This window comes from Giraffa tippelskirchi, chromosome 10, assembly GCF_054371585.1.
Source record: "Giraffa tippelskirchi isolate mGirTip1 chromosome 10, T2T-mGirTip1v1.2.pri, whole genome shotgun sequence".
Classification (NCBI taxonomy): Eukaryota; Metazoa; Chordata; class Mammalia; order Artiodactyla; family Giraffidae; genus Giraffa; species Giraffa tippelskirchi.
In genome coordinates, this window is record NC_137284.1 from 138,384,848 (window position 1) to 138,411,171 (window position 26,324).

General features: G+C 42.2%; 1 protein-coding gene across 2 annotated transcripts; it reads right to left on the reverse strand.

Annotated features, from left to right (window-relative positions):
• Positions 1-184: 184 nt before the first annotated feature.
• On the reverse strand, positions 185-26,105 carry TSGA13 (testis specific 13). 2 transcript variants are annotated; one of them, XM_081537094.1, is made up of 8 exons: positions 26,024-26,105; positions 24,778-24,951; positions 21,308-21,386; positions 18,831-18,902; positions 17,721-17,927; positions 4,794-4,933; positions 4,123-4,250; positions 185-457 (listed from the first exon to the last, which is right to left on the reverse strand). In XM_081537094.1, the coding sequence occupies exons 2-8, from the start codon at positions 24,798-24,800 to the stop codon at positions 291-293; spliced, it is 816 nt and encodes a 271-aa protein (XP_081393220.1). In that variant the 5' UTR covers positions 24,801-24,951; positions 26,024-26,105; the 3' UTR covers positions 185-290. The 2 variants fall into 2 exon arrangements, with proteins under 2 accessions (XP_081393220.1, XP_081393219.1); XM_081537093.1 differs by having other exon boundaries at positions 17,703-17,927.
• Positions 26,106-26,324: the final 219 nt, after the last annotated feature.

Below are 26,324 nucleotides of genomic sequence, written 5' to 3' on the forward strand. Positions count from 1 at the left end.
GCGCTGGCCACTGTCACCGCCCCCCCGGTGGCATGGCCACGCCCTCTCCTCCTCCCAAAGCCGGGCGGAGGCGGGGCCAGTGGTGGGTACCACCAGAGCCGCATCTCCGCCCCTACAGCGACCGGTCGCAGCTGGGGGCTAGCCCCGGCCTGCCCTGCAAGCCACCCGGCAGCCCACTCCCGGAGCGGGCAGAATGAAATTTTATTTGGTTGGCACGCCCTAGATGGCGACTTCTGCAGGCCCCTCAGTCTTTGGAGAAACAGCGGGGTCCCTGTAGGATTTGTTTTCACTTAATGACAAGTGGCGCTTTTTATAAACCACTGCTGGGCCCTTCCATTGCGGAACTCGCTCTCTCCTGGTGCGGTTCTGGTGGGCTTCTTCTCCAGGAGTGATGACAGGGTTAATGGTTCCCAAATCATCTGGGAAGTTGGGGAGTCGCTCCCTGACTTCTTGGAGACTGCAACAAAGCACAAGGCACCTTCGTGAAAATGGACTTCCCGAGGGAGGACACATAATGTGAGAAATGAAAAGAGACCCATTTGGAGGGGTGAGAAAGCTGGTCTTTACTCAGAGCAAGAAGGGTAGGTTTTGGACCACTGACCACCATTGCCAACTTTGTTTATACTTCTTCCCTTCATCAAGACACACAAAACACTACCAGTTTAGGATCTTCCCTATCCCACCCCTTTCAAATGATTCCATCTGTGACCATTTTGACACTTGTGTGTTTATGTGTGTGTGTGTGTTAGTTGCTCAGTCGTGTCCAACTCTGCGGCCCCATGAACAATAGCCCACCAGGCTCCTCTGTCCACAGAATTCTCCAGGCAAGAGTAGTGGAGTGGGTTGCCGTTCCCTTCTCCAGGGCGTTGAGACTTACATAACTCTTACTAAATTAAGGTACTTTCACTTGTGCATTCATATTCCTCTTCAGTTCAGTTCAGTTCAGTCGCTCAATCGTGTCCAACTCTTTGCGACCCCATGAACTACAGAACGCCAGGCCTCCCTGTCGATCACCAACTCCCGGAGCTCACCCAAACTCATGTCCATATATTCCTCTTAGCCCTTTCCTAAAATGTATGTTGATTTTCAGTTCTCCTGTCTGAGAGTGTAACTAAGAAACTGTTTCTACCTTTGGCTTCAGTATCACTTTTTCCAGATTCTCTTTCAATTTCAGCCCTTCTTGGACACCTCTGTTGTGGGCTTGTCTTGTTCCCATCCCTCCCCACTATTCTGAAGCATTATGCCATGTAAATATCCCTTAAATCTGTTTTCTTATTCCTCCTGCTATTGCCTTAATTCAAGTCCTATCTGTTTGTTGGACAGCCTCCTAACCAGTCTTCATGGCCCCCATCAAAACAGTTTTCTATGTAACCTTTTGTTTGGATGCCTGGTAAACATGGAACATTATGGATGGAAGGAGGGCTTGCTAGGTTCTCTTTTTCTTGAAGTTGAGATACTGCTTCAACTTCACAATAGATTGTTTAGGAAAAGCACAATAATGGCCCTTTAGATACATAGGTAAATATCCACTCATTTTTCTTGCGGGAAACTGTAAAGTTACCATAATTCTAAGAAATTATGCAGACTGAGATACTAAATAGAAGTGTAAATTGGGTTATTGGGTTACCTTAACAGAATCATGGCCTTGAAAAATCAGAGAAATTCTAATCCAGATTAGATTCTAGACCCTAGAGAAATTCTTTCTTCTAATATGGATTTAAGCTAAACTGATGATATCCTGCATATGGTATCAATTGAGATGTAACTCTGACTTTACTAAATATACTATTATGCTTGCCTTTTCTGGCTTATAAAGCTCAAACCTTGCTTTCCATGTAGAGTTTCCCTTGAAGGAAATAGATGTTCCTACTTATTTATTCTGGGCCTGAAAATAAAAAAGCTTAGGGGAAAGGAGCAACCTCTTCCCCTCTCCTGGGCCAAAGGTATTGGGAGCCTAGGCAGAGATGGTGCACGTAAACTGAGAGACTCCCAAGAATGGATAATATGCTGGGGGTCTGCTGATAAGTGTGAAGGAACTTGGGGATGGAGGGGAGGGTTGAGGCTGAGCCTAAGAGTGGCCCTTTTTATGTATTTATTTTTAAATTTGTATTTGTTTGGCTGCACTGGGTCTTAGTTGCAGCATGTGGGCTCTAGTTCCCTGACCCGGGATTGAACCCAAGCCCCCTGCATTGGGAGTGTGAAATCTTAGCCACTGGACCACCAGGGAAGTCCCAGAGTGGCCCCTTTTAAAACAAGATAAATGACTCTCTGCCATCCTTGAACTTTTGTCCACATCTGTGAAATGTTTTGGGTTTTAGTTTTGTTTGTTCTGTTTTGGCTGTTTGCTGCAGCATGTGGGATCTAGTTCCCTGACCAGGGATCAAACCCACACCTCCTGCATTGGAAGTGCAAAGTCTTAACCACTGGGCTGCCAGGGAAGTCTCTATGAAGTGTTATTTAATGCTACAGTTTGGGTTTACCTGTATATGGGAAGTTAAGAGGGTGCTTCCCTGATGGCTTAAGTGGTAAAGAATCTGCCTGCAATGCAGGAGATGTGAGAGATATGGGTTCAATCTCAGGGTCAGGAAGATCCCCCAGAGAAGGAAATGGCAACCCACTCCAATACTCTGGCCTGGAAAATCCTGTGGACAGAGGAGCCTGGTGGGCTGCAGTCCATAGAGTCGCAAAGAGTCAGACACAACTGAACACTCAAGCACAGGGAGTTAAGAGAGGCAGTAGGTGGGTCTTGGGTGAGGTGGCACATAGGTCCAGGAGTAGTAGAGATGCTTGAAGAAGCCAGGTAAGGAATGGTAAAATGTGCCCTCATGCCTCTAGAGCTATGACTGTTGGAACTGAGGATGGTTGGCTGTCACTAGAATGGCCTTGGAGAACAGGGAAGCATACCTTTCGGAGTTTCAGAAATTGCTCAAAGAGAGAAACCCCATAGGAGAAATGAACCTTATCTTGGAGCCATAGGCTAGGGAAGTCTGGGGACTCACCGGTTAAACTTCTAATACACAAATGGGAGTTCAGTGCTCTGAAATTCGTCAGTGGGTCATAAACACTTGCTGGATAAAACCTAAGCCCTTATTTACACTAATAGACAAAGCCCTTAGTGACCTGGCCATCCATCTATCCTATGTACTGAAAGTGCTATTACTGGTGCTTGATAAATATCTGACATGTAGTAAGTGCCCGATAAATGTTGCTAAATGAATGATAGTTTATGAAGAGCATTCTTATTGCACCCCTGCTGCTGCTGCTGCTAAGTCGCTTCAGTCGTGTCCAACTATGCCTTATCCCAAACCTATTCCACACTATGCCCTGCCTCAGCCTCAAGGAGATTCATGGACCTCTGAGACTCACAGCTTATCCTTTGGCCCTTTTAGAACAGTTTTCCTCAAAGTGTGATATACACACCACTGGGTAGTTTGGGGAGATACATAAACATTTTAAATTTTAATTATTATGAATTTGATTAAATGTATGCTGTGGTTTGTCCTTCAGTCATTTCCGACTCTTTGCAACCCCATGAACTGTAGCCCACCAGGCTCCTCTGTCCATGGTGGCAAGGATACTGGAGTGGGTTGCCATGCCCTCCTCCAGGGAATCTTCCCAGCTCAGGTCTCCTGCATTGCAGACAGCTTCTTTACCATCTGAGCCACTAGGGAAGCCTCAACTAAATGTATAAGAGGAGAAAAAAACCCATGTGTTAGTATATCAAACCCATGATGTCAATAACATAGGACATTAGGACATAGGACATAGAACAATAACATAGGACAATAATTAGGACGAAACCAAAAAATAATAATTTTAAAGAAAAACATTAAGTAAATTATAGGGCAAATAACACATTGACCAAAACTAGTAATGTGGTAGGTGATGTCGTTTGGGAAACATTATGCTGGAACTTTCTTGAAATTTGAGGGTTTAAATAAGGTCAAAAGCCTAGAACCACTCAGATCTCTATCTGTTCTTGGCTTCCATGCTACACAGAAAAACAGTCTCTGGAACCTCCAAGAGAGATGTTGATTTGCCCCCATCATTCATCCCCATAGGTTGTCCCTCCCACCCACATCGCTGTCTTGTAAAGCATTGCTTTGAAAGAGAGGACCTTACCATCATTCTTCATATCTTTTATACAGAGTGAAGCAAAGGTGAGCTGAGGGTACATTTTCTTCTGTTGCCTCAAAGCGTAGACCTTTGAATACTTCCCTTCACTTTTGAAATCCTTGTCGGTGGAAAACCTTAACAAAGAAAGTTGACTTAGTAGGTCCTAGTGTTGGGGTGAGGTAGGGATAGGGGGTTACTAGAACCAGGCATTACATCCTCAGATTCTAGGGAAGAAGAAAGGGCGGCACAATTAGAGGGTGTTCACTGGTACAGAGTGGCAGTATCATTCAGTGGAAAGGATGCTTCTAGAACCTAGCGTTGCAAGCCTATGAAGGAACTCCAGAATCTCCTCTCCAAACTAGATAGAAGCTGCTCCTATAACCAGTTTCAAATCAGATTGTTCCTATATCACGATCCTTAACATGTACTGAGGGAGATTTTTTGTTGTTGTTTCCTCAAATCATAGACCTTTGACTACATCTCTTGTGAAAAACCTTAGTTTGCATTACTGTTTCTCTGTCACTAAGGTGGAAATGTGGTTGGGGGTCACGTAGGAAAGCTGTCTTATTGTTATACAGTTTTCCCCATTCCCTATAACCAAAAAATATTTGTTAAATCGTATTGAAGAGAGATAGTGACATGAATAAGGAAAAGGAAAGAAAGAGCCAGGACTTCACCTAAACCATTGTTCTCGCTTGGATTTGGTGTCCTCCAACAGCATCAAAGGGAATACTGATTTCAGTCCAGATCTTAACTTTTTTTTCTGAGGCATCAAGGGTAGGAAGAAGTTCTCAGTGGGCTTGTGCTGATGATTTTCCTGCAGCAACAGGAAGAAGAGTAAGTGAGGGAGTAAGCCGAGTCCCCTGGGCTTAAAGGCGGAGCTAGGTTCCTGGACTAAGCTCCAGTTCCCCTAAACTCATGCAGCAAGACCTGCCAAAGAGGGAAGTAGAGGTACAGAAACCCAAAGAAGAGAAAGCAGTTCCCTAAGTGGGCTAACACATATTCATTTCACAGCCAGATGATTTGTCCAAATTTTGGTCAGATTCCAAAGTCATCAATTAAGCTTGCACACTAGCCCTTTGTGTAAATGGAAGAATTTCCTGGGTTTTGAGGATTCACTTGGTGAATTGCTTAGGAAACCAAACATTTGGTAATAAATTGGGAAATATTGTTGATCCATGGGATGCTACCCACCTTTCTTAGAGATGGCTGTCTCATTCACATCCCATTCTCTGCAGTGAAAAGGCCACAGAATGGGATGTTTTGTGAGGTAATAATTTTGTCATTATTAAAGTCATAGAATCAAAGACTTTCAAAGGATCTTAAAGGCCATCAAGTCTAACCATTCATCTTATCCCCTCCATATCATTATCAAGTGGTCAATCTTCCTATCTCTAAAAACCTAACCTACTTAATTAATAACTGGTTGCTAACACCCTGTAACGTCTACCCTACAGTCCAAATCGCAGCCATGAAATCGAAAGACACTTGCTCATTGGAAGAGAAGCTATGACAAACCTAGACAGAGTATTAAAAAGCAGAGACGACACTTTGCTTACAAAGACCTGTATAGTCAAAACTATGGTTTTTCCAATAGTCGTGTACAAATGTGAGAGTTGGACCATACAGAAGGCTGAGCACCAAAGAATTGATGCTTTGGAACTGTGGTGCTGGAGAAGACTCTTAAGAGTCTTCCCAAGAGGACAGCAAGGAGATCAAATCAGTCAGTCCTAAAGGAAATCAACCTTGAATATTCACTGGAAGGACTGATGCTGAAGCTGAGGGTCCAATACTTTGGCCACCTGATGCGATGAGCTGACTCATTGGAAAAGACCCTGATGCTGGGAAAGTTGAAGGGCAGGAAGAGAAGAGGGTGACAGAGGATGAGATGGTTGGATGGTATCATTAACTCAACGGACATGAGTTCGAGCAAACTCCAGGAGATAGTGAAGGACGGGGACGCCTGGCATGCTACAGTCCATGGGGTCACAAAGAGTCAGATGTGACTGAGTGACTGAACAACAGCAGCAACTCCAAACAGGACAAATCTAGTGTCTCTTTCATAGAGTCCTTAAATAATTTAAAGAAATCCATCACATTTCCCCTGAGTTCCCTCTCTCTTCCAGACTCAACATTGCCAACATTGTGAACTTTTTTCATGTGACATGGCTTTGGGTTGTTCCCTGTTCTCCTGATGTCTCTCATTTTAACTCATTTGAGAAAGTTATGAATTCGATTCTTCCTAATGTGTGGCAATCTGAAATGGGAACAATATTCTAGGTGTAGCAGCTGCAGGACATATCTCATTAAAGTCCCTATTCAAATGTCATCACTGCTTCTGAGAACCTTCTCTAGCTACACTGTCTAAAATCACACCCATCACTCTCCATTCCTTTATCCTGCTTTTGGGGGCACTTATTACACTAGACATTTTCTGTGCAATTGTTGACTTGCTTATTGTCTGTCTTCTCCACTGGAGTTAAACTTTGACTTAGTCACTGATAGATCCCTACCACATAACATTGTCTGGCAAATAGTAAGTGCTCAATAAATGTTGTTGAATGAATAAAAGAATGACAGAATAAATGAATAACCAAACTAATTAGTTGACCTGTACTGAACCTTTTTGCTCAGAATTTTCAAACCTCTTTTTTAAAATGCTTGCTGCTGAATTAATCATGTCTTTTTTTATATTTGTTATTACATTTATGGGTTATTTTGTTGTATTTATATGCTACATCTGTTACATTCATTGTTTAATTCTCATAAAAATCTCATAAATTCTTATAAAAATCCTGTGGTTGAACCATGTCCTTTTGATTCTCATGCTGTTGAAACTGTTTCATTTTGAGGAACAGGATTCATTGACATTACCTCCATTAATAGGGATATTCATTTAAGTTACCTCTGTTTATGCCTAGGACCTGTCATAGCCAATAATCTGACCACGAAAGAGCAGAAACCTTAGCAGAGCTAGATTTTAGAGTGGAAAAACAAGAATAAAACCATTATTTGGAATCCAAAGTAGCACGAGCTAAGGACCCCAACTGCATGAGCTTGTCTATCTTGTCTCATATCATTTAGCTTCATGCCATTAACATGTTTCATACTTTCTTCCTGTCTGCTTCCTTCTTGCACTAGCATTCATTCCTTACTTTTGCCCTGAATATCGTTTTGTTTTTTTTTTAACCTACAACTTTTGCTTCAATCTTCCCCTACCTACCTGCTACCTTCTTACTCATGGTTTGACTTTTTTCTGTCCTTCCTCTCCATGCCCTTTCAGTTTTTATTCCCACGCGCACATGTGTGCTAAGTCACTTCAGTCATATCTGACCCTGCAACCCTATGGACTGCAGCCCACCAGGCTCTTCTATACGTGGGATTCTCCAGGCAGGAATACTGGAGCGGGTTGCCATGCCCTCCTCCAGTCTCAGTGCTCCCCTTCTCCTCACACACTCTCAATCTTTTCCTTTCCCAATTCAGATGCCTGGAAGCAAGACTCCGATTAGCTCAAGGATTTTGGTTGTTGGTAGGTTATGAAACGAGGCAGGACCCTGTGGGGTCCTGAAATCTTTCTGTCGCCTATTTCTCCTTTGTGGGGACTCCAGCCTCCATGACATTCCCTGATTAGCTGCTGCTGCTGCTAAGTCGCTTCAGTCGTGTCCGACTCTGTGCGACCCCATAGACAGCAGCCCACCAGGCTCCCCCGTCCCTGGGATTCTCCAGGCAAGAACACTGGAGTGGGTTGCCATTTCCTTCTCCAGTGCATGAAAGGGAAAAGTGAAAGTGAAGTCGCTCAGTCGAGTCCGACTCTTAGCGACCCCATGGACGGTAGCCTACCAGGCTCCTCTGTCCATGGGATTTTCCAGGCAAAAGTACTGGAGTGGGGTGCCATTGCCTTCTCCGTCCCTGATTAGCAAACAGTTGCTAATCAAGGGAAGAGCAGTCAAGAAACCACCTGAAGCAAGATTAAAGGAACCAGAGAAGTTCATCAAGACCACCTGAGACAAGAATAAAAGCATTCAGGCCCGGCACACAGCCTAATTTTATCAGCAGCCCCACTCATTAACTATTACTATAAAACTCCTCATCAAATCCTTCTAGGTTGGGACACATAGTTTCTCAGCATAAGAGCACACTCTGTCCCCCTTTGCCTGGCAAAGCAATGTCAACCACAAATTGTCACTAAATTGCATTGCCGATGACTGAACAACAAGGGCATTTGCCATGTACCTCTGCAGAGATTGAACGCTGTGCCACAGCAGCTGTTGACTTTCAACACCCCCTGAGGGAATTCAGTTTGGAGTGAGGCACTCTGTGCTCCAGGGAGTCTGGTGCGACAGGTCTTTAGATAGTTGAGTGTTTTTCAGTCAGTTCAGTCACTCAATCGTGTCCGACTCTGTGTGACCCCATGGACTGCAGCACATCAGGCTTCCCTGTCCATTGCCAACTCCCGGAGCTTGCTCAAACTCATGTCCATCGAGTCAGTGATGCCATCCGACCATCTCATCCTCTGTCCTTCCCTTCCCCTCCCGCCTACAATCTTTCCCAGCATCAGGGCCTTTTCTAGTGAGTCAGTTCTTTGCGTCAGGTGGCCAAAGTATTGGAGTTTCAGCTTCAGCATCAGTCCATCCAATGAATATTCAGGACTGATTTCCTTTATGATTGACCAGGTAGATCTCCTTGCAGTCCAAGAGACTCTCAAGAGTCTTCTCCAACACCACAGTCCAATGGCATCAATTCTTTGGTGCACAGTCTTTTTTATGGTGCAACTCCCACATCCATACATGACTACTAGTAAAACCATAGCTTTGACTAGACGGACCTTTGTCAGCAAAGTAATTTCTCTGCTTTTTAATATGCTGTCTAGGTTTCTCATGGCTTTTCTTCCAAGGAGCAAGGGTCTTTTAATTTCAAGGCTGCAGTCACCACCTGCAGTGATTTTGGAGCCGAAATAAATTCTGTCACTGTTTCCATTGTTTCCCCATCTATTTGCCAAGAAGTGATGGGACTGGATGCCATGATTTTACTTTTTTGAATGTTGAGTTTTAGCCAGATTTTCACTCCCTCTTTCATTTTAACCAAGAGGCTCTTTAGTTCCTCTTCACTTTCTGCCATAAGAGTGGTGTCATCTGCATATCTGTGGTTATTGGTATTTCTCCTGGCAATCTTGATTCCAGCTTGTGATTCATCCAGCCTGGCATTTTGCATGTTGTATTCTGCATGTATGTTAAATAAGCAGGATGACAATATGCAGCCTTGATGTAGTTCTTTCCCAGTTTGGAATCAGTCCATTGTTCCATGTCTGGTTCTAACTGTTGCTTCTTGACCTGCGTACAGATTTCTCAGGAGAAAGGTAAGATGGTCTAGTATTCCCATCTCTTTCAGAATTTTCCACCGTTTGTTGTGATCCACACAGTCAAAGGCTTTGGCATGGTCAATAAAGCAAAAGTAGTTTTTCTGGAATTCTCTTACTCTATGATCCAACAGATGTTGGCAATTTGATTTCTGATTCCTCTGCCTTTACTAAATCCAGCTTGAACATCTGGAAGTTCACGGTTCACATACTGGTGAAGCCTAGCTTGGAGAATTTTGAGCATTACTTTGTTAGGGTGTGAGATGAGTGCAATTGTATGGTAGTTTAAACATTCTTTGCCATTGCTTTTCTTTGGGATTGGAATGAAAACTGACCTTTTCCAGTCCTGTGGCCACTGCTGAGGTTTCCAAATTTGCTGACATATTGAGTGCAGCACTTTAACAGCATCATCTTTTAGGATTTGAAATAGCTCAACTGGAATTCCATCACCTCCACTAGCTTTGTTCATAGTCATGCTTTCTAGGGCCTGCCGGAGTCCAGCTCCGGCAGCCAGGGAATCGCCCTGAAGGGATGAACGGGGTTGGCAAATGATGCAGCCTCTCACTCATTTGGACTGCATCTCTGCAGAGAAAATGATGCAGTCTCTCACTCAAAGCACTGGGCTGCATCTTTATTTTAAGCATCAGGTTTTCTTTTATACTTTTACAAAAGCATTAGGTCAGAGGTATGACATCTTCAGTTTTCCCTCACCCATATTTACTGTCTCCATAAATCATTGTTGTCCTTCAGAGTTCCCTCTTAAGTGTCCTTGTGATAACATTGTAACTTAAGTTTGTCTCTGGGCTGTATATTACATTCCTCAGTTTATTTCTTATCTCTTTATATCCTGCTATCCCCTAGTAACTTAAGCTCATCATCTCCTAAAAAGGCTTTTAGCTATTAGTATCTCTAAAATTCCTAGTTTCTATAAGCTATAGTAAAATATGCCAACACTACAACATACCTTAAACTTTTAGTTTCTAACTATTCTTAATTATTCCTAACCCCTAAACTCAGCAAACTTTTTTTGCCATAAACATTCCCCTTACAGGCAGGTTTCATATAACAATGTTCCCCATGGTCTCAAGCTGCAGCCTATGTGCTCATCCTGGAACATTCTTTGTCAAGATCCTTGAACAAATGTCAATAGTTAATTTTATGGATTATAACATTCTTTCCAGCCAACTCAACCGGAGGAAGGAAAGGACAAGTCAGAATCACAAGACCTAACTCCTTCATCCCGGGACCGTGCCTGCGGGATAAGGAGAGGGGGTTGGGGCCGTGCCTCCATTTTGTCAGTAATGCCTATCGCGGCTCCCGACAAGGGCCCACTAGACTTCATATTCCAGAATGTCTGACTCTAGATGAGTGATCACACCATTGTGGTTATCTAGGTCATGCAGATCTTTTTTGTATAGTTCTTCTGTGTATTCTTGCCACCTCTTCTTAATAGCTTCGGCTTCTTCTTCTGTTAGGTCCATATCATTTCTGTTCTTTATTGTGCCCATCTTTGTATGAAATGTTCCCTTGGTATCTCTAATTCTCTTGAAGAGATCTCTAGTCTTTCCCACTCTATTGTTTTCCTCTATTTCTTTGCACTGATCACTGAGGAAGGCTTTCTTATCTCTCCTTGCTAATCTTCGGAAATCTGCATTCAAATGGGTATAGCTTTCCTTTTCTCCTTTGCCTTTTGCTTCTCTTCTTTTCTCAGCTATTTGTAAGGCCTCCTCAGACAACCATTTTGCCTTTTTGCATTTCTTTTCTTGGGGATGGTTTTGATCACCACCCCCTCTACAATGTCACGGACCTCTGTCTATAGTTCTTCACGCACTCTATCAGATCTAATTCTTTGAATCTATTTGTCACTTCCACTGTATAATCCTAATGGATGTGATTTAGGTCGTACCTCAAGGGTCTAATGGTTTTCCTTACTTTCTTCAATTTAGTCTGAATTTTGCAATAAGGGTTTCATAATATGAGCCACAGTCAGCTCCTGGTCTTGTTTTTGCTGACTGTATAAAGCTTCTCCATCTTTGGCTGCAAAGAATATAATCAACGTGATTTCATTATTGACCATCTGGTGATGTCCATGTGTAGAGTCTTCTCTTGTGTTGTTGGAAGAGGGTGTTGCTATTACCAGTGCGTTCTCTTGGCAAAACTCTATTAGCCTTTGCCCTGCTTCATCTTGTACGCCAAGGTCAAACTTGCCTGTTACTCCAGGTATCTGTTTACTTCCTACTTTTGCATTCCAGTCCCCTATGATGAAAAGGACATCTTTTTTTGGTGTTAGTTCTAGAAGGTCTTGTAGGTCATCATAGAACTGTTCAACTTCAGCTTCTTCGGCATTAGTAGTTGGGGCACAGACTTGGATTACTGTGACATTGAATGATTTGCCTTGGAAATGAACAGAAATCATTCTGTTGTTTGTGAGATTGCATCCAAGTACTGCATTTAGGACTCTTTTGTTGACTATGAGGGCTACTTCATTTCTTCTAAGGGATTCTTAGCTACGGTAGTAGATATAATGGTCATCTGAATTAAATTCACCCATTCCAGTCCATTTTAGTTCACTAATTCCTAAAATGTTTGATCTTGCCATATCCTGTTTGACCACTTCCAATTTACCTTGATTCATGGACCTAACATTCCAGGTTCCTATGAAATATTGTTCTTTATACATCGGACTTTTCTTCCATCACCAGTCACATCCACTGCTGCTGCTAAATCGCTTCAGTCATGTCCAACTCTGTGCGACCCCATAGACGGCAGCCCAACAGGCTCCGCTGTCCCTGGGATTCTCCAGGCAAGAACACTGGAGTGGGTTGCCATTTCCTTCTCCAGTGCATGAAAGGGAAAAGTGAAAGTGAAGTTGCTCAGTCGTGTCCGACTCCCAGCGACCCCATGGACTGCAGCCTACCAAGCTCCTCCGTCCATGGGATTTTCCAGGCAAGAGTACTGGAGTGGGGTGCCATTGCCTTCTCCGGTCACATCCACAGCTGGGCATTGTTTTCGCTTTGGCTTTGTCTCTTCCTTCTTTCTGGAGTTATTCTTCCACTCTTCTCAAGCAGCATATTGGGCACCTACTGACCTGGGAAGTTCATCTTTCAGTGTCATTTCTTTTTTGCCTTTTCATATTGTTCATGAGGTTCTCAAGGCAAGAATACTGAAGTGGTTTGCCATTCCCTTCTCCTGTGGAGCACATTTTGTCAGAACTCTCCACCATGACCTGTCCATCTTGGGTTGTCCTATATGGCGTGGCTCATATTTTCACTGAGTTAGAATTTATGATCTCAATCCTTGTATCTCCTCGTATCTAAAAAAGCACTACATCCCTTCATGGTGATGTCAACTCTTCATGACTAGCAGAAAATCTTTAGTAAAGTGAGTGCCTGATTGCACTGAACTCCCCCTTCACCAAAATTTTATATATATTGACCTTCCCCCACTCCCTCTTTGGAGCAGTCTCTCAGAGCTATCTCAGATGCTGCCTCCCAGGCTTTGCAGTCCTCATTTTGCTCGAATAAAACTTAACTCGCAACTCTCAAGTTGTACATCTTATTTAGTTGAGAGCAATAAATCTATCCTTTTCTATTTTACCCAAAATTCTGTCTCTGAGATTTGCTTCAGTACCGGTGTACTAATGCCAAGCTTTTGGCCTCAGTTGGTTTTGGTTTGGTTTCAGTTTTTGTTTGGTTGGTTTGGTTTAACAACACCAATCTATAGCACAGGTCACTAAGCAGCCTATGAGATTGGCTTCCCTGGGTCTGGTGTCCTCCTCTGGCTCTAGGTAGGCATAGAAAACTGAGTCTAGTTACTCAGAATATGGCCTTTCTTCACAAACTGTGGTAGGGCCATGTTACTTAGAAAGGGCTGTGAGTATAACAACCATTGTGATAGACATGTCTGGTCCATTCTTCAACTTGATTGCTAATACCCATACTCTTCTTATACACATGTCTGGATGTAGCAAAAGAATGCTTCTTTTGTGTACAATCTTAGGCTCCAAAAGATCGCCACATTTGTCTAGTAAGCCAAGGAGGGTGCAGCATGAATATTCAAGAGGCATTCTAGATATTGGGCATTTCCATCTTCTTGGCTTGTTCCAGATAGCCCCATAAAATTACCAAGCTGCCAGTCTTCGACAATCAAAGCCTTACCACTGTCTATTAATACAATTTGGCTGGTACTGCAATTTACTCATGAATAGGATCAGGTCCCACATGTGACCTGCAAGGCTCACAAAGTGGCAGCTGTTGGAAGGAAGCTCTTCTTGCACCAAGGTTACATGATAGTCTTGTATTTCCTTCTCTACCTTGAGCAAGGCAACCCTGGCCTGGCATTTGTTCCTCTCAGTGTATATTACCCACTACCAGGAGAACAACCACTGAGCTTATGCTCAAATGGCACAAATTCTGAGACCCAAGAAATCATAGGCAATGAACCAATTAACTCCTTTGTCAGCATATACTGCTGGATGTTAGCATTTTATCCTCTGTTTGGAAAGGAATCTTTCACTGCCATCCATCTAGCAATGGAGGAAATACTAACTCTAAATTAACCACATGTTATTATAATGGTCTATCTTGGGTAATTCCACTCCCAGCATCATATTTCTGTTATAACTAGATTTTTTGTTAACACTTTCACTTATTTAATTTCTTCTAGTTATATTAGGCCCACGCTTATGGCTGTCAAGATCATTTTTACAAGAAAGACATACACACACACACACACACACGCGCGTATTTGTGGCCACACCACAAAGCTTGTGGGATCTTGGTTCTCTGACTAGGGATTGAACTAGGGCCCCCAGCAATGAAACCCCAGAGTCTTAGCCACTGGATTGCCAGGGAATTCAAGATCTTTTTTAGATCATGATTCCTAAATATATCTTAAATTTGTTTTCTTCATTTTCTCTGCTATTGATTTAGTTCTGTCAACTACAAATTGGCACTGGCCTGTCAAGTGCAAATTGGCACTTGCCAAGAGCATGTGAACTGAACAGCAACAAGGGCATTTGCATCTGCCTCTGCAGATACTGAATCCTGTGCTACTGCAGTTTCCGATTTTCTCGACACTCCCTGAAGAGAAATCAGAGTGGAGAGCCACTGTGTGCTCTAGGGAAACTGGTGGAACAGGTCTTTAGATAGATATTTTCAGGAACCAATTTCATGATTCCAGTCCTTCAGGTCAGTTCAGTTCAGTTCAGTTCAGTCTATCAATCCTGTCCCTGACTCTTTGCAACCCCATGGACTGCAGCATGCCAGGCTTCCTTGTTCATCACCAGCTCCTGGAGCTTGCTCAAGCTCATGTCCATTGAGTTGGTGATGCCATCCAACCATCTCACCCTCTGTCGTCCCCTTCTCCTCCTCCCTTCAATCTTTCCCAGCATCAGGGTCTTTTCTAATGAGTCAGTTCTTCAATCCATACATGAGTATTGGAAAAACCAAAGCTTTGACTATACATCCCAATCCTTGCCTCTCCTCATATCTAGAAAAGCACTAAATCCCTTTATGGTGACATTAGCCCCTTATGACTATCAGAAAATCTTTTGTAAAATAAGTGTTTGATTGCACTAAACTCCTGTTTCACCAAAATCTTATATATTGAACTTCCTCCACAACCTCTTTGGAGCAGTCTCTCAGAGCTATCTGAGGTGCTGTCTCCTGGGCTGCAGTACTGATTTTGTCTCAAATAAAACTTAACTTACAACTCTCACGTTGTGTATCTTTTTTAGCTGACAATTAAATTCTTCAGCGTGTCTCACCTTGACAATTGTAGCAACAATATAGTTGTTATTCAGTCATGTCTGACTCTTTGCAGTCCCATGGACTGCAGCCCACCAGGCTTCCTTGTCCTTCACCATCTCCTGGAGCTTGCTCAAGCTCATGTCCATTGAGTCAATGATGTCATCCAATGTCTCGTCCTCTGTCCTCCCCTTCTTTTCTTGCCTTTGATCTTTCCCACCATCAGGGTATTTTCTAATGAGTCGGCTCTTCGATCAGGTGGCCAAATATTGGAGCTTCAGCTTCAGCATCGCATCAGTCCTTCCAATGAATATTCAGAGTTGATTTCCTTTAGGATTGGCTGGTTTGATCTCCTTGCAGTCCAACAGACTCTCAAGAGTCTTCTCCAACACCACAGTTCAAAAGCTTCAATTCTTCAGTGCTCAGCCTTTTTTATGGTCCAGCTCTCACATCTGTACGTGACTACTGGAAAGACCAGAGCTTTGACTAGATGGATCTTCGTTGGCAAAATAATGTCTCTGCTTTTTAATATACTGTCTAGGTTTGTCATAGCTTTTCTTCCAGGGAGCAAGTGTCTTTTAATTTCATGGCTGCAGTCACCATCTGCAGTGATTTTGGAGCCCAGGAAAATAAAGTCTGTCACTATTTCCATTGTTTCCCCATCTACCTGTCATGAAATGATGGGACCAGACGCCATGATCTTAATTTTTGAATATTGAGTGACAGTTAATCTTTCTGAGTTTTATCTCCTCTGCAACTAATATACTTTTCTCTCAACTTCCAAAAAAGGTCTTTCTAAACTGCAGATTTGGTTATACTTTTTAACTCCTGCCATTTACTCTCTTGTTGTTGTTCAGTTGGTAAGTCATGTCCGACTCTTTGTGACCCCATGGACTGCAGCATGCCAGGCTTCCCTGTCATCCACCATCTCCCAGAGTTTGCTCAAACTCATGTCCATTGAGTCTGTAATGCTATCTATCCACCTCATCCTCTGCCGCCCTCTTCTCCTTTGCCTTCAATCTTTCCCAGCATCAAGGTATTTTCCAATGAGTCGGCTCTTTGGCTGTTCACATCAGGTGGCCAAAGTATTGGAGCTTCAGCCTTAGCATCATCAGTCCTTTCAGTAAATATTCAGGGTTGATTTCCTTTAGGAAAACGACTGGTTTGATTGACTTTAAGATTGACTGGTTTGATCTCCTTGCAGTCCAAGGGACTCTCAAGAGTCTTCTCCAGTACCACCATTTAGTCTTTTACATTCCCCAAAATGCACCTCACTTTCTCATGAATCTATGCCTTTACTTTTCCCATTGATTGGAATATCTTATTTTATTTTTGGTCAGGGTTCACCTCCTTTGCCAAACCTCCCTGATTATTTCCTTTCCTCCAACAAAGATACTGTTCTCTACTGTATATTAGTATATCTTGTATATTCTTTTATTACTCACATATCCTAGTATATTATGTTAATAATTTACTTTGTATATCTCATTTATTGATCTGTCTCTCCTGTTAGACTCCAAATTCCTTCAAGATAGAAACTGTGCTGTAATCACCTTTATATTTTAGTTCTTAGCTTAGCATATATCTAGCAATTGTCCTGGGCTTACTTGGTGGCTCAGTGGTAAAGAATCCACCTGCCAATGCAGGAGATGTGGATTCAATACCTGGGTCAGGAAGATTCCCTGAAGAAGGAAATGGCAACCCATTCCAGTATTCTTGCCTGGGAAATCCCATGGACAGAGGTACCTGGCAGGCTACAGTCCATGGGGTCGCAAAAGAGTCAGACATGACTTAGTGACTAAACAGCAACAACAGTTTATAACACAATCCCAAATATCTGACTGCTGTGATAGTAAATTTTCTGTTCCTCTTCCCTCTTGATACCCAAGAGCTATGGGTGGAGAGCATAACTCTTTCCCCTTTAGATAATCGTTTCTGTTCCTTACTTGTCACTTCCAGAATTATCTGTTGCGACTTTACATTCAAAGATTCCACCTGCAGTGTGGGAGACCTGAGTTCAGTTCCTGGGTTGGGAAAATTCCCTGGAGGAGGGCATGGCAACCCACTCCAGTATTCTTGCGTGGAGAATCCGAAGAATAGAGGAGCCTGGTGGGCTACAGTCCATGGGGTCACAAAGAGTCAGACACAATTGAGCAACTAAGCACAGCACTTTATACTCAATTAGAAAGCCAGTGGCTAGTTTACCCTTTGTTAATTACAAATTAAATATCTTTGATCAAGGAAGAACGATTTTTTTATTAAGACCTTCTTTTCTCTGTGCAATGAATGAAGTTTCATGACCCAAGTTTGCACAGCTCTGATTCTGAGTATTTCCCAGGCCCTAAGATTCTATTTGGTGAAGCATGTGGCAAAGAATAAGAAGGAAGTAGTTGGGCCTGAGTACCGTCTTCCATGTTAAGTTAGCTCCCTTCTTCAAGCTAACTGCTAATTCCTCAGGATCCTTACTCACGATGCCAGGAAACTTCCCCAGGTGTTCTTACCTTGAGTAGTAACTCATTGGAAAAGTATTTTGGTGTGATGTCCTTTCCTTGATGATCTATCGGGCAGGGAAGTGGGTTGTTGGTCAGAATCAGTAAGGTCTTATCCTCATCATACTCTATTACTTTTAACGTGAAGCTTTGAATTTTCCTGTTTCGAGCCAGGAATTTCTGCAGTGCAGTGGGCTTCAAAGGCTCATAGTACTGGGCCTGAGCAGACAGAAAGTTTTCCAGAGAGACAAAGGGATTAGATCAAGGGCAGATTAACTGATTGGTTAGCTAATCTTTTGCCTCTATGGGGTAGGGACAGAGAAGCTGGATGGGGCCTGGCTAAATCTGTTCAAAAACTTGTTTTACAGAAAATGTCTGAAGCTTTCAGTCCCCTTCTCCACTCAGAACATTTCCCTGCAAATCCACCAAGGGGCTGGGGAGATGAGATGGGAAAGTTTCCACATAAAACGAAACAGAGATGACTTAATTCTTGTGAAAAAATGTAACATTATGTCCAACACAATAGGGCCAGCAGAAGTTTCTATGTTAAATCTAAATGGCCTTCTCTACAATGCTGAGGCAGAGTGGCCCATGAGGTACCAGATCTCTGAGCCCAGGGAGCCCTGAGGAGGCCAACACAGCTCTCATCTACCTCTTCCCACCCACCAACGTTTCTCCAGGCACAACCACATTAAAGGCAGAATAGGCACAACATCAAAAAGGAAAAACAGTCACAAAAAGAGCGCATCACTTTAGATGTGGTGGGGGAAGGGGGAGGCCCACTAAATTTGCTTTTCCATCAGTAGGGGGAAGGCACGGGCCTAGAGAGGGAGGAGGGAGAGGGAGAAAACAGAATACTTCCTAATTAGACATATGTTTTCTCAAGGTAAGAAAAAAAAAAAGTCCGCTGCAGAGCCCACTTTCTTCCCAGCCCCACCCTCCTCCCTCGCCACCATTCCCATCAGCGCCCTGAGACAACTCTGCTTCCTGGTCCCAGGAGTATGCACAGTCACAGTAGCTGGTGGCACTTGGAGGCACTTGGGTTATTCTCTGCACTGGGCCTCGGGACTGCAGCTGAAACTTGCTCTTGGAGATCGTGGGGGAATGCTTTTTATCACCTACCAAATTTGGGTGGACTGTGTAATGGTGCAGGTTCTTTAGAACAAATTTTGATTGCCCGACTGCATCAATAATCTAGAGACAATAAACAAAATATTAGTGTTCAAGTTGCGCCTATCCTAAACAATATTCCATTCCTTACTTCACGTTAATCCAGCTAAAATCTGGTCTGTAGCTCAAATTAAGTGAGAAGAACTTTATGTTCTGCACCCTGTGTTGCTGGAACAAGAGCCATAGCATGTAGAGCTAAGTTCTAAGGTGTCCTGACAGGGCAGCTTGTACACGGAAATGTGGACCAGCTGTGTGAAATGTTAGGGGTCGTTAGGAGGTGAAGTGGTGAAATAGACGAGGACGGCATCAAAGGTTAGACAAATCACCCCAAGGGTTTACACCTCTTTGCTCTGCCTTTTCCACTTCTATAGGAAGGAAATCAGATAAAAAGAAGAAAAAAAATGAAGGACAATCTTTAAGGAGAAAAGCAAGTTACAATACAGAAGGACAATAACTTAAGGGTTGTAAGTGCAAGGAAGTCTTGGGGATAACTGCTTGCTGTGCTGGGGGGTGGCACACAGGAAGGGAGAAACAGCGGTGCAATTTGCATTTTTTAAAAATATTTTTACGATTTATGATTCTCCCAGAAATGTAGCAAAGATTAATTGAATTTTGGTAACACTTCTGTCTGAAAAGTGTGGAAGTGTTAGTTGTTCACTTGTGTCTGACTGTTTGCAATCTCATGGACTGTAGCCTGCTAGGCTCCTCTGGCCATGAAATTCTCCAGGCAAGAATACTGGAGTGGGAAGTCATCCCCTTCTCCAGGGGATCTTCCGGACCCAGGGACCAAACCCAAAGTCTATCACATTGCAAGCAGATTCTTTACCGTCTGAGCCACCAGGGAAGCCCCAACCCTTCTGTCTGCCACTTTGCATTTATCTGCCAGTGGTGGTGCTGGTGGATTGTTTGAGTGTCATGACTGGTGGTAGAGTTGCTGGGCCTGCTCCATCTCCTGCTGACTCCAGGGTTGTTGTCTGGCCCTAGATAATCTAAGAATGAGTCAAAGGGATGAGAGCACAAGGAGATAAAGAAAACTCTTGAGTTACATCCTTTGGGCTTGGTCTAATGAGAAATTAGATAAAGAGCACAATCCTGTGTGTGGAAAGATCGCCTATTCTCAAGAAGGTGATAGGGTAAGATGAGATTCAGAAGAAAGGGAACTGCATAGGCGAACAGAGTAAGAAGGTGAATGAAAAAGAGGGAGACGGTAAGAAGCAACAGTGTGGTGAGGGGAGGTGTTATTCTCCAGGAGGAAAATTCCAAGAGTTGGCAATTTTTAGGTGTTGGAGGAGGACTAGGAGAAGGACTAGCAGAGCCATGCCATGCATTCCTTTAGGGATGGTGGGAAGCAATAGGGGACAAATCCAAAGATGTACTGATTTAATTTATGCTTCTTTTTGTAAAACTAGAGTCCCTGGGTTCAAAACAAAAATACATTTGAAAATCCTGCTTCACAGATGTGATATATAATATATAATATTTAGAATCATAAACATCTTGGAAAAATTGGGGGGGGAGATGCAAAGACTTCTTTTACAGTATATTTAAAATTAACTTTGGGGGGGGAAGCCTCTGGGAATTTTTCTGAGATATTATATCTTTTTCCAAATTAGTCTCCAGCAGTTAACTAAGATCCCCTGGAGTAAGAAATGGTACCCCACTCCAGTATTCTTGCCTGGAAAATTCCATGGGCAGAGGAGCCTGGCAGGCTACAGTCCATGGGACCACACAGTCATGACTGAGAGACTAAGCACACACACACACAAGAATGTCTAAATTGAAATATGTTTTTAGTTTTATGTTGAATTGCACTATCTCTGGCTGATGAAATAAAAGTTGACCCAGAAAATTTACTTGAATATGATAAACCTAGGGAAGTAACCAAGCTACCCAATGGAGTTTTGTTTTAAGAAGTGATCACAATATCTAGTTTAAGTCAGAGTTTAATGCTCACTCATGCCCTAAAATAGATTTCTGGCCCCTGGGTTTTGAGCTGTGATTCTTTGTTGATATGTCCCTGTCTCTTCCCTTTTCTCTTCCCACTTCCCTGGTGGCTCAGATGGTAAAACATCTGCCTAAAATGTGGGAGACCTGGGTTCGATCCCTGGGTCAGGAGGATCCCCTGGAGAAGGAAATGGCAACCCACCCCAGAATTCTTGCCTGGAAAATCCCATGGATGGGGGAGCCTGGTAGCCTACAGTCCACAGGATCGCAAAGAGTTGGACACAACTGAGCAACTTCACTTTCTTTCTTCCCTTTTCTATGTCTCTGTTTCTCTTTCATTAAATTAGATAAATTAACCTGCTTTCTATATAAATCTTGACTACTTTTTGCTTTTCAACAGCAAGGTTGTGAGACTTAGCTTATAAAGTACTCTAAGCAACTCCAAAGAAAGATTATAAATGAACATTGCTAATGTTCTTTCTTACCTCATCACTGTCAAAAAATATTTCTTTCTCAAACGTAACTGGGCTAGTTCTGGGAGTCCTTGGTTTGCCATGTTGAGACCTAAAAAAGAGGCAGAATACCCAATTATATTTTCTTACTCAAAGGTGTGGTCTTCTATATGTTCTTGACCTCCCTCAGTGAAGTTTGGGGACGTGATTTAAAGGAGCCAATTTAGGTGATCATTAATTGCATATATTTGAAGGTGGGAGGAGAAGGGGATGACAGAGGATGAGATGGTTGGATGGCATCACCGACTCAATGGACATGAGTTTGTGTAATCTCTGGGAGTTGGTGATGGACAGGGAGGCCTGGCATGCTGCAGTCCATGGGGTCACAAAGAGTCGGACATGACTGAGAGACCGAACTGAACTGAATTGCATATGTATGGGTAGCAAAGAAAAGGATTTATTATTTAGCCTACATGTTAGGGGAAAACCAAACTTCATTTTGAAGAGTTTAGCAAGAGGGATCTCTTAGAGACACGGTGACAACTGATAAGTTGATTTCTCCTAAAGTAACAGTTTTAAGAAATGAAAATTAAAACCACAATAGGCTATCACCTCACATCTGTCAGAATGGTTATAATCAAAAAGAACACAAATAACAATTATTGGAGAGGATCTGGAAAAAAGGAAGCCCTCATATATTGTTTGTGGGGATGTAAACTGGTGCATCCACTGTGGAAAATAGTATGGCATTTCCTTAAAAAAAAAAACAACAACAAACAACTGAAAATGGAACTACCATGAGACCTAGCAATTCTACTCCTGGGTATATCCAAAAAAAAAAAAAAAAATCTGAAAATACTAATTCAAAAAAATACATGTACCTCAATATTCATAGTAGCAATATTTACAATTGTGAAGATATGGAAACAACCTTAACTTGAATAGATAAAGAAGATATGGTATGGCACTTCCCTGGTGGTTCAGTGGTAAAGAATCTGCCTGCCAATGAAGGAGAGACAGTTTGATCCCAGATCTGGGAAGATCCCACATGCTGCAGAGCAAGAGAAACTAAACCCATGCACCACAACTATTGAGGCTGTGCTCTAGAGCCTGGAACCGCAACTCCTGAGCCCAAGTGCCCTTGAGCCTGAGCTCTGCAAGAGAACCCATTGCAATGAGAAACCCATGCATGGCCCCTAGAGAGTAGCTCCCACTCATCTCAACTCGAAAGAAACCTGCAGAGCAACAAAGACCTAGCACACCCTGAAAAATAAATAGGAAATAAAGATTACATAAAAAAAGAAAATGTGGTATGTATATAAAATGGACTACTACTCATCCATAAAAAAGAATGATATTTTGCCATTTTCAACAGCATGAATGGACTGGGAGGGTATTATGCTAAAGTGAAGTAAGTCAGATAGAGAAAGACAAATATTATATGATATCACTTCTATATGGAATCTAAAAAAAAAAATAAAACAAACTCTGACTGTAACAAAAAAGAAGCATACTTACAGATATGGTGAGCAAACTAGTGGTCACCTGTGGGGAGTGAGGGGGGGAGGGGCAAGACAGGAGTAGGAGATTAAGAGGTACAAACTGCTATGTGTAAGATAAAGAAGATACAGGGATATATCGTACAACACAGGGAATACAGCCAACATTTTATAATAACTTTAAATGGATTATAACATTTAAAAATTGTGAATTACTATGCTGTACACCTGAAATGTATATGATATTGTACATCAACTGTACCTTAATAAAAAAAATAGAGATTTTAGATCACTCAAGGAACTGGTCTAGTTGACTGTTAAGCAAATGCTTTTGTGCAACTGGACCATGATAATATCCTTAAATTATAAATACTGTTTTATAGACCTACCTGCCTAATCTTCTCTACATGGAAACAATTCTGCCTTTGCCAATAATTAGCCAATAATTCCACGAGAAGAGATATAATTAGTGGAACGTCACAACTAAATTTCTAATTCTTAATGACTGCTTGGATTACTGGTTCCCTCATGTACCTAAGCATAGCTAAGTTTCCCTACCTAGAATTAAGATAATAAAAATAATCATCAGTTGCAAATGTTCTTGTAATCTATGCTTTCACTTACTTTCCCATCTCCCCTCCCCCAGATACCAGTTCCCTCTGGGGAAAAGGAGGGGTGTGCAAAAGTTGCAATATTTAGTAACAAAGTATTTTGGATTCCTTGACTAATTCTTAGGATGGGCTTAGAATGGGCTTCTTAGGAAGCCCATTTACTGTTCAAACATAGTGAAAGATGCACATCAATAAGATTGGGTTAATGATGAAAATAAATAACCTGCTTTCTCTTTGGAGTTTAAACTAGCTTAAATTAAGTAGGATCCTGGAACTAGGTCAACTAAACCTCTCCCCTTTAAAAATGAGGGCAGCAGAGTAAGGACCAAAATAAGAAAAGTAGAAATAGCCAAGCTATGTAGTTGATACGTCACCTGGCTATAGCATGGTCAAATAATCCCCAATCCAGGATCAAATCCGCCCAAGGATGGCTCATTTCCATCTATTGCTGGCCACAAGCTGCATCATCAACTCAGGCCAAAGGTCTTAAAAATAGTCCCCAGAGGAGCGGGTGACACATTGTGGACAGACCAAAATAAATTCATCCCCTTAACATTGTAGAGTTGGTACCCTTTTGATGTGTCCTATTGCTTTAAGTTATCTAATAATTAACACTATATTATAAGCTTTGGGGGGGTGGGAAGAAGGCTTAAGAGAGAGTGGATATATACATGTATGTATACTTATGGCTGATTCACATTGTTATACAGCAAAACCAAAACAATGTTGTAAGGCAATTATTCTCCAATTAAAAATAAAAGTAGAAAAACAAAAATCTCCACTATATTATCAGCTGTATTGTAGCACTTTTCAAAATGATTCTTTGGTATCTAAAAGGCAGCAGAGGATCCCAGATGCTCTTGTTCAAGGCCAATTTAAGGCATAGATCAACATGAAAAAATGCTCCTTCAACCCAGCAGTGTCCATCTTTGACAGCCTGGTGCTTTCTTTTTGGTAAAGCTACTCTAGTTGCTACATGAAGCACAGCCCAAGATCTGATTATTGATCTGAGGACTGTCAATTAAAATGTTGCATTAAAAAAATTTTTTTTCTATTTGTTGACCATGCCACGTAGCATGCAGGATCTTAGTTCCCTGATTAGGGATGAAACTCGTGCTCCTGGCAGTGGAAGTACAGAGTTTTAACCACTGGATCACCAAAGAGGTCTCTAAAATGCTGTTAATTGAGTATCTACTCAGTGACTGCTGCTGCTGCTGCTGCTAAGTCGCTTCAGTCGTGTCCGACTCTGTGCGACCCCACAGACGGCAGCTCACCAGGCTCCGCCATCCCTAGGATTCTCCTGTGACTAGTACTGTTCAGAGTGATATGGGCTACAAAATAAGTCTGTATAAGAAGGTATTTATAACTTAGTTGGGCAAACAAGACTACACACTTCGTTTGTCTCCTTTGGCCCATTGCTGTTCACTGCTAAATGGGCCAGCTGAGGCAAGTAGTCACCCAGAGGCCAAACTCAGTGCCTCTAAATCGTCCACGTTCTGCAGGAGTTCAGTTCAATGCAAACGTTCTCTTCTTAGCACATTCTGTGTACTCAGCCTCATTCTTGATCCTGGATGGGAAACAAGAGGAGACAGCAGTGCCCTTGTGAGTGCAGAAAATGCATGAGATGTGATGATCCTTGCCCTCAAGAACTTAACTTTAGTTGGTAAATGCAGGGAGGGAAGAGGAAGTAATTGTTACATGTGAAAAAATAATGACAACTACGTGCTAACATATTAGGTAAATCAATTCATTTCTTGGGGCCTCAATTTCCTCATCTGTGAAAAATGGAGTTAACAAAATGATTTAAATATGGCATTCCAACTCCATGATAGGGGTGAAACTTACCTACATAAAGACCTTAAAAAAAATTCATGTCAGTTGTGGGTGAAATTTGGAGGAGTAGCCATTCTGTACTATATACTTCCCCTCTCAATATGATATTTTGCCAGTTATTAGGCCTGACTGGAAGATAATTTTGTTTTTGCTTTGGGTTTTGTTTTTTTTTTTTTGCTATTGTTGTTTGAAGTAATAACATATAAAAGTGGAGAGGTAGAATGAGGTCAGATTAAGGAGATCCAGACAATTAAATTGGAGAAGGAAATGGTAACCCACTCCAATACTCTTGCCTGGAAAATCCCATGGATGGAGGAGCCTGATGGGCTACAGCCCAAAGGGTCGCAAAGAGTCGGACACGACTGAGTGGCTTCACTTCCTTCTGATAATTAAGTAGAGGTTTCATAAGGCCTATTAACCCAAGCTCCAATAAAGCCTATGAGTTTGGAGGAAAGATCGTATTAATATTAATAGTGTCCATAGGTGGATTGTTTGCAGTTTGTCTAGACATAAACACTAAACGTACTGTCCAGAGTTGATAACGAAACTGAGCTAAACTCTGCAAATCCTCTTTAAGAGAAACAGACTAGTAAGCTTTTCTTCCTTTTCTTGCGTCTAGTTTTTCTGGAATTGTGGGTCTAGCTCATGTTTAGATTGAAACTAAAATAAATAGAAGCCAGCAAATTGAGGGTGGGTGGGTAGTACAAGGCTTGTGCTGCTTGTCTGCAACCCAGGGTGGGGAAAAATATCACACAAACACAAACACTTCATCTAAAATAAGAATAGAAAGATCTAGTGTACAATACCTTGAAGGACATAGGGAAATCTTAGTTTAGGGGGGAAGGGGGAATTCTTTGAGCTGGAAACTGTCCATTTTCAAAATATTCTAGAGGAGACACACGGTGTTTGTGATGAAAAGGCAGTCTAGAATGCTGAGGTGTTCTATGTTGGAGTCAGAGAATGGAAAGCCCAGAGATTTTAAACAAAATCTGCTACAATCTGCTCTGACTTGTTTTTCTAACCTATGAGTCTCCAACATACCACATACTGATTTTGTCACTGTATCTTTAGAAAAATTTCATTGAAGTATCATTGATTTATAATGTC